The sequence below is a fragment of the Dipodomys spectabilis genome, unplaced genomic scaffold (assembly GCF_019054845.1).
Source record: "Dipodomys spectabilis isolate Male_0828 unplaced genomic scaffold, ASM1905484v1 ptg000053l, whole genome shotgun sequence".
Classification (NCBI taxonomy): Eukaryota; Metazoa; Chordata; class Mammalia; order Rodentia; family Heteromyidae; genus Dipodomys; species Dipodomys spectabilis.
This window is the reverse complement of record NW_024870730.1, coordinates 15,905,587-15,919,589: the sequence shown is the minus strand read 5'-3', so window position 1 is coordinate 15,919,589 and position 14,003 is coordinate 15,905,587. Positions and strand designations below refer to the sequence as shown.

Here is a 14,003-nt window from a genome sequence, read left to right as displayed (position 1 = left end):
AGGCTTCCAAAGGTAACCTTGACTCGGAGCCTGTAAGAACTGTGCATCTGTTATGTGAGCTAGCTTCTTTAAAGTTTTGTTATGCAACCCAAACTCAATAATAACATTTTTCTCCTTCAAATAAACAAAGTATCACAATTAAAGGCAAACTGGTAATGTGAGTATTGAAAAAGCTATAAAAATATCTTAGTTTTCCACTTACATATTAAGTCATGTTTAAATATGGCCATTTACCCTGATTAATTTTTCCTATGTCCCTGAGAAATTAAATATTTAAGCTTAGTAGTAAACCCCACTGATACAAAGAAATTAAAATATATTCTAGAACTTTCAGATATTAAAAAAATATAATAAAACTACTAACTGAACCATTTCTAAAACATGCTAAGAAGCATGTTTTTAAACTTAAATGAATGGTATAATTAAATGTGTTAGTTTTCCAAATCACAATAATTTCCCACATGACACAGTGTAGTATCTGGTGCATGACAACAGCTTGGTCATACATTCTCCATGAACCATTAAACCATTAATCAAACAAATACAAGATGCTCAATCCAAGGAATTTCAAGTAAAAGTATTTTGTTTGTTTTCTTGAGAAAGTTTTGCTAGGTAGGCTGGGCTAGCCTGGAACTTGCTCTGTAGCTAACAATGGCCTTGAACTTACACTCTTCCTCTCCGATTACTAAGTACTAGGATTCATCATGTCCAACACTCAAATAGATTTGTAAATAATGAATTTTTGTGTATTGTTTCTGGGACTTAAACTCAGGGCCTGGGCACTGTCCCTGACCTTCTTTGTCCAATGCTAGTGCTCTACCACTGCTTCCAGCTATTTGGTAGTTTATTAGAGAGAAGAGTCTCAGGGGCTTTCCTGCCTGGGCTGCCTTTGAACCATGATCTCCAGATCTCAGCTTGAACTCAGGACCTGGCACTGTCCCTGACATTTTTTTTGCTCAAGGCTAGCATTCTACTACTTGAGCCACAGCTCCACTGCTGGCTTTTTAGTAGTTAATTGGAGATAAGTCTCATGGACATTCCTGCTAGATCTGGCTTCTGAGATATAATACTTATATCTCAGCCTCTTGAATAGCTAGGATTACAGGTATGAACCATGAGTGCCTGACAATAGTGAAACTTTTAAAATAATCTTTTAAAATTACTATCCTCAGGAAATACAGTTCATTTTATATTTTCTTTTGAAGAAATAATAGACAACATACACCCAAGATGTACTTGTGAGTTTTTGGAATATAGTAACACACAATGTAGTGGAACTTAATTATAATCTGACAATCCCTAAGTATTCAGTTTTCTCATAGAAGATGCTATTATCTAACAGTCACACATAAAAATTAAGGAAAAATTCTGTGCACTGTAAAAAAAAGGTATAGATGCTTTATTTATAGACAAACAGTTTACTATGTACGATTATGAAGGAAAAAAGAACAAATCTTTAGAAAGGTAGTAACACTAAATTAGAAAGCAAGTGTCTAATGTTACTCCTATTTTCCTACACTAAAGAAAATTGCTTCTTTGATACAAGACAAAGATTATTGCCCTCAAGAGATTAGAAATTGTCTATTTTACAAATTGCAGTAATTGATATAAATTCTAGTTAACAGCTGGTGTAAAATGAAAAGCTATAAAACCCAATCACTTTTAATTATTATTGTATTTCAATTAGGTCTTTATTAAAACAAAAAACAATAGTTCAGACACTGAAGTACATGATATATACAAAAATATACAAAAGTGAAAGAAAAAAGTATAGTTTGATTACATCAGTATAGCAGTAACATTGATTCTACACGAAATCCAAATGTTTACATCCAGGATGTCACAGAGGCAACTTCCTTCTGTACCTAAAATAAAAGTAAATCCGTTTAATAACAGGACAATTGGATAGGAGTTCATTTGTGAATTACCTAACAGTGCCAGTATATTAAAATTCTAACCTAAAATTCTAACCTACTAAGGCTGAATTTGCTGGCATCTGCATGTATAATAGCTATGCTTTAGAAAAAAATAGCACTGTACAATGACAGACCTGATAGTATAGAGTAGGTAGTTTCTTGGTATTCACTGCACATAACTGGATACAAAACGTCTACAATGACCTTTTTAAAAAATGCATTTAGTATTACTAGAATGGGAAAGCTTTTAATAGGTAAACAGTCCAAATCTGGTTTCTCCTGCTGTACATAAGTCTAGTCTTGAACAAGTCCTTTCATTTAGCCAAATAAATCGGTAAAAAATAAGAGAAAAGGACATAAATCTTTGTTCAAAACTCAAAATCCTCAAGATTAATTGTAATATTGCTGTGTTCTTTTTTTTTTTTGGGGGAGGTCCGGTCGTGGGGCCTGAACTCTGGGCCTGGGCGCTGTCCCTCAGCTCTTCAGCTCAAGGCTAGCGCTCTAACACTTGAGCCCCAGCACCACTTCCGGCTTTTTTCTTTTTGCTTATGTGGTGCTGAGGAATCGAACCCAGGGCCTCAGGCATGCAAGGCAAGCGCTCTACCACTGAGCCACCTTCCCAGCCCGATATTGCTATGTTCTAACTACAATTAATTTTGTGCTCTTTCAATTACTTAAGTCTCTGACTTACACAGCATACAATGTTCTAGATAACAATCTAGACAGCTTGGTTCATTCTAATGGTTAAGATTTAACACTTCCTGTGAGGCACTGAATTAAAAAAAAAAAAAATTAACATTCCCATCTTCCTCTGCAAAGGGTCCCTATCTGTTTGTAATTAGGGAAAGATGGGTCAAAACAGTCCTGCCCCGTTTCTGTAGTGCTGGTGATTGAAGCCAGACCTCACCCATGCTAAGCAAGTACTCAGCACTGAACTACATCCTCAGCCCAGACTTTATTCCATTGTTAAAGGATCATAGATGCCAAGGGCAGCTATGGGAGGGAGAGAGGGAGAGAGAAAAAGGGAACAGATTATACTAAAGAAAAGGAAAAAGATGTACTTATCATGTGAGTTGGAAAAAATAGCTGTAGTGTCAAAGTTTGTAGAATCCATAAGCTTTATAGACTTCACAGACTTTATAGCTTTACAGCCTCATGAAGGTTAAAATGTGTTTGTAACTCTAAGTATTACTAACCCACAATAATGTGAAATTTATGTAATAAATCTCAAAAAAATTTAAAAAAGGATTGTAGTTGCAAGTGTTTCATTAACTTCTGTCCCCAGAGAATAACAAGAACAAAAAAAAATTTACCAATTTTGGTGGGAAGGGCTATATACAGGGTCTCACCATGACCCGTAAGATGGCTTCAAACTCTTTGATTTCTCTGCCTCAGATTCAAAATTGTTGCTTTTCACTTACCTTATTGAGCTCTGGAAAAAGTTCTTGTATCACAATGTCCAACAAAACATAGGTCAGCTATAAAATAAATTAATCAATTAAGGAATTAAACAATAAAAAATAAACACAAAACTCAAGATGGTGGTTATTTCTAATGGGAAGGCAGGGAATGGGGTTGACAATGTAAAATAATCTCAATAATGTCTGTTTCTTAAAATCCATGGTAGGTATATGTGTTTACATGTGGACATTTTATTGTTTTTATCATGTGCCTAACTTTCCTTGTGTTAAATATTTCATATGTAACAATCTTTTTTTGCAATAAAAAGCTTAAAGAAACAAAATATAAAATTGAAACAGTACTAAGATTCTAATAAAGTATACATGAAATATAAACATAAAAATGTTATTCTAGATAACTTTGAGTTGATTTTTAATCTTTATTTCATGAATTTCCTACATAACCCAAATTTTCTACAATTCAGTATATATTAATTTTAACTTAAAAATTTATGTCACCAAGAAAAAAGGGAACCATCAAAAACAAAGAAACACAAATAAAACTTTTTCTCTGAATGTTCAAATTGCACTACCTAGAAACATGCACACTAATAATAATATACTGTATCATGCAGCAAACCTAGGCAGCATTAGTCTACTGTTCTTTTTTTTTTTATTTTACCTGTTTATTAAGTACTGGCTGCTGTAGGCCATCAAAGAGAAGTCTGATGCTTTCATACTTGGTTTCTTCACCAATGCACTTGACTATCAGATCTAAACAAGAAAGCCGTATGTGAAACAATTTGTAAGTGACTCATCATCAACTGGATAAAAGACCAAAATTTCTCCTCTGTTTCCAGCTACCACATAAATCACTATTTTCCAAATCAGTACTTCTGCAAGAGAGTCCTGGAATAAAAAGGTTCTTAAGGTTTATTTACTTATTTTTTGATGGGTGTGCCAGTCCTGAGGCTTGGACTCAGGGTTTGGGCACTGTCCCTGAGCTTTTCTCCTCAAGGCTAATGTTCTACCACTTGAGCCACAGCTCTTCTAGTTTTTTGGGGTTTCATTGGAGATAATAGTCTCATGGACTTTCCTGCCTGGGCTAGCTTCAAACCTCCATCCTCAGATCTCAGTCACCTGAGTAGCTAGGATTACAGGTGTGAGCCACTGGTGGCTAGGTGGATAAAAAGTTTTATAGTCAAGCTGAGAAACAGCAGTGTCCTTTTTCCCCAATGTACAGACACTACTGCACACTCTGAGGATGCTTTTGCATATAAACCCACAACTACAAAATAATTCTTTTAAAAAAACAGTATAAAATCACACATACTGTATTATACCATTAGGGTAAAACAAAAAAGATGTCTGCACATTTGTGCATACACATAAAGAAATACATAGAAAAAGATCTGGGAAGATTAAGGCCACACTGGAGCACAAGCTATCTTCTACATAGCTCAGAGGACACCTTCCACTTTTTTTGTGTGGTGGTCCTGGGCTTGAACTCAGGGCCTGGGTGCTGTCCCTGAGCTTCTTTTGTTCAAGGCTAACACTTTACTCCTTGAGCCGTAACTCCACTTCAAGGTTTTGTTTTTTGTTTTTTTGGGTCCAGTCGTGTAGTTTGAACTCTGGGCCTGGGCGCTGTCCCTCAGCTCTTCAGCTCAAGGCAAGCGCTCTACCACTGAACCACCTTCCCAGCCCCCACTTCTAGGTTTTTTTGGGTTTTGTTTGGTAGTTAATTGGAGATAAGAGTCTCATGGACTTTCCTGTCAAGACTGGCTTCAAACCACGATCCTCAGATCTCAGCCTCCTGAGTAGCTAGGATTAGAAGCATGAGCCACAGATACTTGGCCATCCTTCCACTTTTTATTCTACATGTTTTCAGTGTTGCTTTTTTTTTTTTAATTAAATGATATTTACAGAAAACAGGACTTCTGTTGAAAGGGGACCAGCTGAGAGGAGAGTCAGAGCCCCAGGTAGAATAAGCTATACCAGCTTGTTGGGAGAGCAAGAGGACAAAACTGAGATTGAGGGAAGGGGTGACACTGTCCAAAAAGAAATCCACTCCATTATCCAAGTTATTTTCTGTGTTCTTGATATCAAATAAAAGTTTATTTAAATGTTAAGGTAGACTTATCTCAATGAATATGGCTATATTTCTGTACTTTTTGCATACATTACTACTAGTCACCAATCAGATCAATCACTTTGGGAAATGCTATAAATGTTTAAGCACTGTTTACACACATTCAACAAGCTGTTAGTTCTCCTGTTATTCTCTATGAAGAGCTTTTTTAATGTCAGGTACATAATATATTCTGAGTTAATTTTAGTGAATGTTATTTATTTATTTGGTTTGTGGATGTCAGTTGTTTGAGCATCATTTCTCCATTGCATTACTCTTGCTTCAATTGACAATATTTCTGTGAGACTACCTCTGGTCTCTATTTAGTTTCCTCAGTCTGTTTGCCTATATCACAGTTCCTTGACTACCCCAGATTTATAGACTGTCTTGTAGTAAAGAAGTGTCAACCCTCTTTATTTGTTGTTTTCTTTCAGTACTAAGGTGGCTATTCTGGGTCTTTTCCTCCCCATTATAAACTTTGTTTGTCAATATCTATAAAGGAACCTTCTAAGATTTGTACTGGGATTATATTCAATCTGTAACTCAAGAAGAACTGACATCTTGACAGTTCTGAAGTCTTCCTACCTATGAACATGTAATCTCTCAATTTATTTAGCTCTCTGATTGTTTTCATCAGAGTTCTGTGGTTTTCCTCATATATGTTTTGTACATATTTTGTTAGAGTTATACCTAAGTCATTTATTTTGGAAGGCATTAATGTAAATAATACCTTTTTTTAATGTTAAATCTCAATGAGTAAGGAAAATAAAACTGTCAAGTAAAGATTATAGTTTTATTTGCAAAATATTCTACTAATATGTCCCCCTCCTTTAACACTATTAACATATTTTTGTTGTACAAAGAGGTGTTATTGTGACATTTCCATATATTCATACCTATCAAACTTCCTCCATCACTCTCCCTTCCTAAAACAATTTTCAACAGGTTTGTTTTCTTTTCTTTTTGGCCAGTCTTAGGGCTTGAACTCAGAACTTGGGCACTGTCCCTGAGCTGGCTTTTTCTGTTTATGTGGTACTGAGGAATCAAACGCAGGGCTTCATGCAGGCTAGGCAAGTACTCCAACACTAAGCCACATTCCCAGCACCATTGTTTTATTTTCAGACATGCATATAAGATATCCACCCTCATTTATCCTCTCCATTTTCCCAACCCCCTCCTACTTGTACCTGTCCCCCAATAGACCCTATTTTACTTGGATGGATAATTTTTTAGTTACAGTTCAGGCTAAGCCCTGGTTCCAACAGAGATAGACTTCCTGTTTTGCAAAAACAGCTATGGTTCTCTAAATTTACCCATTGGTCTCTCCTTGGAGGGCAGTGATTTGTGCTGTCACCCTATCTCGCTAATGGATCTAAGAACTGCTGATTTTTCAGTTTTTTCAGCTTCTTTACTTACAACTAGTGCAGAGGAGCAACTTCAGCTTACATGAAGATATTCCAGCCAAAGTCATCCTCTTCTCCTTTTACTCTGTATTTTCTCCCTGTTCATTAAGAGTCTCATACTGCTACCCATCTACCTTGTACTATCACCTATACTTCCACTTTTTATTTTCTGGTCGATCATGGGGCTTGAATTCTGGGCCTGGGTGCTGTCCCTCAGCTCTTCAGCTCAAGGCAAGCATTCTACTGCTTGAGCACAGTGCCACTTCTGGTTTTCTAGTGGTTTATTGGAGGTAAGAGTCTCACGGAGTTTCCTGCCTTGGCTGGCTTTGAATCATGATCCTCAGATCTCAGCCTACTGAGTAGCTAGAATTACAGGCATGAGCCACCTGCACCCAGCCTATACTTCCACTTCTAAAATAAGATATTTAATTGCTTTACTGGACACGTGCACTTGGATAATTACAGACACTTCACATTTGAAATGTTCTAAACTTCAAAGTTCTGGGGGTCGGGATGTTTTAAACTAGTAAGTGCTCTGCTTGATCACCTGACATTTTTCCCTTTATTTCCCATCACAGTAAGAGCTTACTGTCATTCATTTACTTAATGGCAAAAACTTACCAATTTTACAAGAGAGATGACCTTCTTTCCTTAATCCTTCTATAACTTAAACATTACTGCAACAATACAAGTATGTTTTATCTAAATGTCTGTCTTCCTACCAGATTGAGTTATTAAAGTCTACTTTTTACATCCTTTGCAATCTGCACAGAATCTGGAACATGAATGGCACTCCATAAATTTGAAAAGGATGAATGAGCTCTGATTTCTTTTTTTTTTTTTTTGGGGGGGGGGGGGGGCGGGTTCAGTCATGGAACATGAACTCAGGGCCTAGACATTAACTCTTTTGCCAAGGCTAGCACTGTACCACTCTGAGCCACAACACCACTGCCAGTATTCTGGTGGTTACTGGAGATAAGAATCTCACAAACTTTCATGCTGGGGCTGGCTTTGAAATACGATCCTCAGATCTCAGCCCCCTGAGTAGCTAGGATTACAGGCATGAGTCACCAGTGCCTGGGCCTGATTACTTAATCATATACACTAGCATACCTAGCATACTCATGTTGTAGTGAGCAGCAGGCATTGTCCCACAATACATCACTTTAATCAGCTCAATTATATAAGTTAAATTTGAAAGAATCTGGTTAGAAATGTAGCTCAGTGGTAGTGACATGTACAAGACCTTGGAATAAATCCTAACACCATTAAAAAGAAAAGAGGCCAGACATTGGTCACAACTGTAATTCTAGCTACTCAGAGGAGGCTGAGGTGTAAGAATCATAGTTCAAAGCTAGCCTGGGCAGTAAAGTCCATGAGACTCTTAACTCCAATCAAGCCCCAAAAAAGCCAAAAGTAGAGCTGTGGCTCAAGTAGTAGAGTGCTAGCCTTGACCAAATAAGCTCAAGTTCAAGCTCCAGAATTGGCACACTGACACACATACACATACACACATACAGAAGAGAAAAAGGGAAAGAGAAAGTAAGAATATGGCTTGCTAATATTTGAGAACCAGTTTAGTCTTAAATTTTTAGTGATGACATTAGAAAAACAAACTAACTTGTGAGTTAATTTTAATTTGTCTTTATAACTATTTCTAAAATGAGAGCCCAGAGTAAACATTAGCTTTAATAATTACTGTACAATGTAACCTCAAATGAGTGCTAATCTATATAAAATTAGGCTACAATACCTGGAATGTAATTCATCATTTCTTCAAAAGTCTGTTTTGCACCTTTTTGCTTATCTTGGGGAGAGCGAGGTTCAGTATTTTCACAGAATATAGCATCTAGAATAAGAGTAGAAAAAATATTTCTGTAAGGATATAGGTTGACCCATTGTTACATTGAGACATACAAGGCACTATGTTGAAAACAAACTTTACAACTTGGTGGGGGTGGGGGGAGGGAGAAGATGGGGAGGTGGGGAGGGAAAGGATGGTAGGGGAAAAACAAAGGAGGATGTAACAATGCTCCATATAACTGTAACCCCTCTGTAACTCATGTAACTGTAACCCCTCTGTACAATATTTTCAAAATAAAAAATATACCAAAAAAAGAAAAATATTTCTGAAATCTTCATCTATTCATACAAAATATTTCTTCAACAGTAGAAATACTAATAAACAAAAGGCAAACAAGACTCCATGTTCTTTTAGATTCAACTGAAATCATTGAGTATATACAATATGAAACAAAGACATGATAAAATACAAACCTCTGAGAAGTGTTATGAGTGAAACTAAACGGTGCTCTTGAAATAGCTGCTCTAGTTTACACTGAAGATAGTAGTCAGTGTACATTTCCAGGGTGTTTTTAAAGAGGATTCGAGTTCCCATTAGAAGATGATGAAGCCAGTCAGGAACTTGGAAAACTACCCGTCCTGAGAAGAATCAATTGTAATACCTTTTATTTATGAGACAGATACTCTGAACATTTTTTTCTTTCTCTCTCTCTCTTTCTTTTTTGTTGCCAGGCCTGAGGCTTGAACTCTGGATCTGGGTGCTGTCCTTGAGTTCCTTTTGGTCAAGGTTAGCACTCTACCACTTCAGCCACAGTGCCACTTCCCGCTTTGTCTGTAATTTAATTGGAGGTAAGAGTCACAGACTTTCCTGGCCAGGCTGGCTTTGAACTGCAATCCTCAGATCTCAGCCTCTAGAGCAGCTAAGATTAAAATGATTATAGTCACCAGCTACATTATGGCTTGATTTCATTTTTTGGGGGTCAGTCATGGGTCTTGAACTCAAGGCCTGGGCACTACCCTTCAGCTTTTATGCTCACATCTAGCATTCTATTATTTAAGTCATAGCTCCACTTCCAGCTTTTTGGCAGTTATTGGGGATAAAGAGTCTCATGGACTTCCCTGCCCAAACTGGATTGGAACCGTGATCCTCAGATCTCAATCTCTTGAGCAGCTAGGATTATAGGCATTAGCCACCAGCACCTAGCTGAACATTTTTCAGTATAGAAAACACAAGTAACAATGGCCAGTCTTATTTGTAAACAATAACTTTAGTATATTCAAAATTGATATTAAATTTTTTGTTAAAGAAATATCTTTAGGGCTGGGAAGGTGGCTCAGTGGTAGAGCGCTTGGCTTGTAATGCATGAGGCCCTGGGTTCGATTCCTCAGCACCACATAAGAAAAAAGCCGGAAGTGGCGCTGTGGCTCAAGTGGTAGAGCACTAGCCTTGAGCTGAAGAGCTGAGGGACAGCGCCCAGGCCCAGAGTTCAGGCCCCACGACCGGACCCCCCCCAAAAAAAAAAAAGAAGTATCTTTAGTAAAAATTCAATAAGGAGGGCTGGGAAGGTGGCTCAGTGGTAGAGCGCTTGCCTTGCATGCATGAGGCCCTGGGTTCGATTCCTCAGCACCACATAAGAAAAAAGCCGGAAGTGGCGCTGTGGCTCAAGTGGTAGAGCACTAGCCTTGAGCTGAAGAGCTGAGGGACAGCGCCCAGGCCCAGGCCCAGAGTTCAGGCCCCACGAGTGGACCCCAAAAAAAAAAAAAAAAAAGAAATATCTTTAGTAAAAATTCAATAAGGAGGGCTGGGAAGGTGGCTCAGTGGTAGAGCGCTTGCGTTGCATGCCTGAGGCCCTGGGTTCGATTCCTTAGCACCACATAAGCAAAAAGAAAAAAGCCGGAAGTGGCGCTGTGGCTCAAGTGGTAGAGTGCTAGCCTTGAGCTGAAGAGCTGAGGGACAGTACCCAGGCCCACAGTTCAGGCCCCAGGACCGGACCTCCAAAAAAAAAAAAAAAAAAATTAGGGGAATGACAAATTTTAACATAAAATACTTATATCTTACCTACATACATCAGATAATCATAGACTCCTTCTATAGTCATCACCTCCATAAAATAGTTCTGATTTTGCTTCCTCTCTGTATTCTCAGCGCGGTTTGCATTATTCTTAAACAGGTCATTGAAAAGCTGAAGTTGAAATAGTAAGAGATATATTGCTTAGCATACTTTCTGATGATCATCACTAAGGCTCTAGTAACATACAGCAAAAGAAGTTCAAACTTTTTCCAATTAAAACAGAGAATTAGAATATGTTAAGATCTACTTTGAAGATCCACTTTTTTATGAAAAAATTAATTTTTTTCCACAGTATACAAAATGAAAAAAAAATTCTTTAATTTCATTAAATATTCATCTTCCTCTCTAAAACATTTATATTCCTCTCTAAACACAAGAATAAATCCTATATAGAAACTATGGTTCTACTTAGAATTTACATCATGTATTATTTTTTTTATTGTGAAAATACTGTACAGAGGGGTTACAATTACATGGGTGAAGATCCACTTATATGTTCAAAATTACGTAACATGTATATTCCTCTCAAATGATCACATAAAAGTTTACATTTAACTTTAGATACAACAGCTAATGCATTAACCATTTAAAAAATTCCTCTCTTTTTTTTTTTTTGGTGGTGCTAGGGACTGAACCAAGGCAAGTATTCGACAACTGAACTATACCCTTAATCTCCTTCTTTTTTGTTGATTTTTTCAAAGAAATTGAGATAAAAGTTTCACAGTCCAACTAATATTTAAAACTAGAAAAACTATTCCTAATCAAATAAAAAAGTTTCATTATGTGTCTAAGATGTCCTCAAATTCTTAATCTTTCTGCCTCAGACTCCTCACTACTGGAGTTACAAGCATGCCACCATGACCAGCTTCCTTCGTTTTTATATGCCCAAAGAAGCCAATTAACTTATAACAACATGTAAATTCAAATAATTCAAACACCTAATAGATATAGGTCAAGAAATAAAGATGTAAAGTAGGCACTAAAAAAAGAAATAAAGTGTTACAAAGTCTATGATAGCACTGCTGGTGGCTCATGCCTATAATCTCAGGAAGCTGAGATCTGAGGTTCTTGGTTTGAAGCCAGCCCAGGCGGGAAAGTCTGTGAGACTCCTATCTCCAATTAATCACCAGAGTGGAGCTGCAGCTCAAAGTGGTAGAGCACTAGCCTTGAGCACAAAGAGGCTGGGGACAGCACCTAAGCCCAGAGTTCAAGCCTTATAACTGACAAAAAACAAACAAACAAGCCTTAGTATAGAAGTTTCATGACAACAGAGACAATACCTACTACAGGCTCTCCTTTAAATTATTATCTATTCAAGTAGCTGTAAAAGAGGGTTCAATTTTACATGTCCATTTATGTGTACAATGTATGTTGATCACTGTTGCTCCTTTCATCATTCTCCACTGCTTACCCAACTCTTCCCCCACCAGCCTCATCAAATTTCCTAGTTCTATTTTCATGTATATACATTGAACATTATGCTTGTATTCATTTCACTTTCCCTCTCTCCATTCATTTTTCCCCTCCCATAACCCTTATCCTCTCAAGACATGCTTCAGCTACCTAATATTCTTTTTGTTAAGCAGCCTGTTAATTGTTCAAAGGATTTATACAATGGGAACTCACTCCTACATATACTTAGGTAAGTGCTCTATTACTGGAGCCATGTCCTCAGTCCTCTATTGGCTCTTGTGTTGGGTAATCTTTTTTTTTTTTTTTTTTTTGCCGGTTGTGGGGCTTGAACTCTGGGCCTGGACACTATCCCTCAGCTCTTCAGCTCAAGGCAAGCACTCAACCACTTGAGCCATAGTGCCACTTCCAGTTTTCTGGTAGTTTACTGGAGATAAGAATTTCACAGCTTTTCCTGCCGGGGCTGGCTTTGAACCGTGATCCTTAGATCTCAGCCTCCTGCGTAGCTAGGATTACAGGTATGAGCCACCAGCGCCCAGCTGGTATTCTTATTCTTAGAAGCGTAAGGTCAAAACATTTTCCCCAATCCAAGAAATATGAAAAGGGCTCTTCCTCCTAATCTACTCTCTCTCCTCTTCCATGTTTTTAAGTTCAATTTTTCATTAAAAAATGCTAATAATGGGCTGGGAAGGTGGCTCAGTGGTAGAGCACTTGCCTTGCATGCAAGAGGCCCTGGGTTCAATTCCTCAGCACCACATAAGCAAAATAAAAAAAGCCAGAAGTGGTGCTATGGCTCAAGTGGCAGAGTGCTAGCCTTGAGCTGAAGAGCTGAGGGACAGCGCCCAGGCCCAGAGTTCAGGCCCCACGACCGGACCCAAAAAAAAAAAAAAAAGAAAAAGAAAAGAAAAGAAAATGCTAATAGTACAGTAAATCTGAAAAGACAGGGAGACCTAACTATCTAAAACCATAACTATTACACTTATGGGCACTCCCTTATAGTTCTATGTACACTACCCATATATATGTGTGCTATGTGGTGTGTGTGTATGTGTGTGCTGCTTCAATCAACAAGGTTTAAAAAATAGCATTTACTATTTTTTTTACTTAGTAGCATATTAAGGATTTTATGTTGCTTTATAGTTCATGTGAGTATAATTTATCTGCTGCAAAATATTCTTGAATAGATATTACTTGTTTTTTCTCTCTCTCTCTCTCTCTTTTTTTTTTTGTTGGTTGTGGGCTTGAATTCAGGGCCTGGGAGCTGTCCATGGGCCTCTTTATACTCAGGTAACTAGCGCTCTACCACTTGAGCCACAGCCAGACTTGCAGTTTTTGAGTGATTTATTGGTGATCAGAGTCTTACAGGGACTTTTATGCTTGAGCTAGCTTCGAACAGCAATCCTCAGATCTTAGCCTCCTGAGTAGCTAAGATTTCAGGCATGAGCCACCGGCACCCATCTATAGATATTCCTTAACATAAGCATTCCTGCAAAGTTAAGGGTTAATGCTGTTTCCTTTTTTTATTCCAAAAGCAATACTTCATTACATGTAATACATGTCTTCACATATTATCATTACCACTTCTTCTACTATATTATTTTCTTCCCATAAACTGCTAGCATTTGGACAAGGTCAAAGACCATAAACATCTGGAGAGTTTTTTGTTTCATTTCTTTTTCTGCCAGTCCTGGGATTTGAACACTGGGCTTGGGTGCTCTCCCTGAGCCTCTTTGTGCTCAAGGCTAGCACGTTAGCACTTGAACCACAGTGCCACTCTGTCTCTTCCTCTCTTTTTTTTTTGAGAGTTTATTGGAGATAATAGTCTTTCAGGGACTTTTCTGTCAGGGCCGGCTCCAAACCAAGATCCTCAG

At 37.8% G+C, this 14,003-nt stretch overlaps 1 protein-coding gene across 2 annotated transcripts in view; it reads right to left on the bottom strand.

Annotated features, from left to right (window-relative positions):
- Positions 1–1,383: 1,383 nt before the first annotated feature.
- The window catches only part of Snx14 (sorting nexin 14), a 78,415-nt gene continuing 65,795 nt past the window's right edge, over positions 1,384–14,003 (bottom strand). For both annotated transcript variants that reach the window (XM_042679528.1, XM_042679529.1), the window contains 6 exons: positions 10,710–10,833; positions 9,125–9,289; positions 8,601–8,696; positions 3,999–4,090; positions 3,338–3,394; positions 1,384–1,865 (listed from right to left, as the gene is read on the bottom strand). In XM_042679528.1, coding sequence (XP_042535462.1) covers positions 1,827–1,865; positions 3,338–3,394; positions 3,999–4,090; positions 8,601–8,696; positions 9,125–9,289; positions 10,710–10,833 — 573 coding nt within the window. In that variant the 3' untranslated portion in view covers positions 1,384–1,826. The remainder of the gene's footprint in view (positions 1,866–3,337; positions 3,395–3,998; positions 4,091–8,600; positions 8,697–9,124; positions 9,290–10,709; positions 10,834–14,003) is intronic.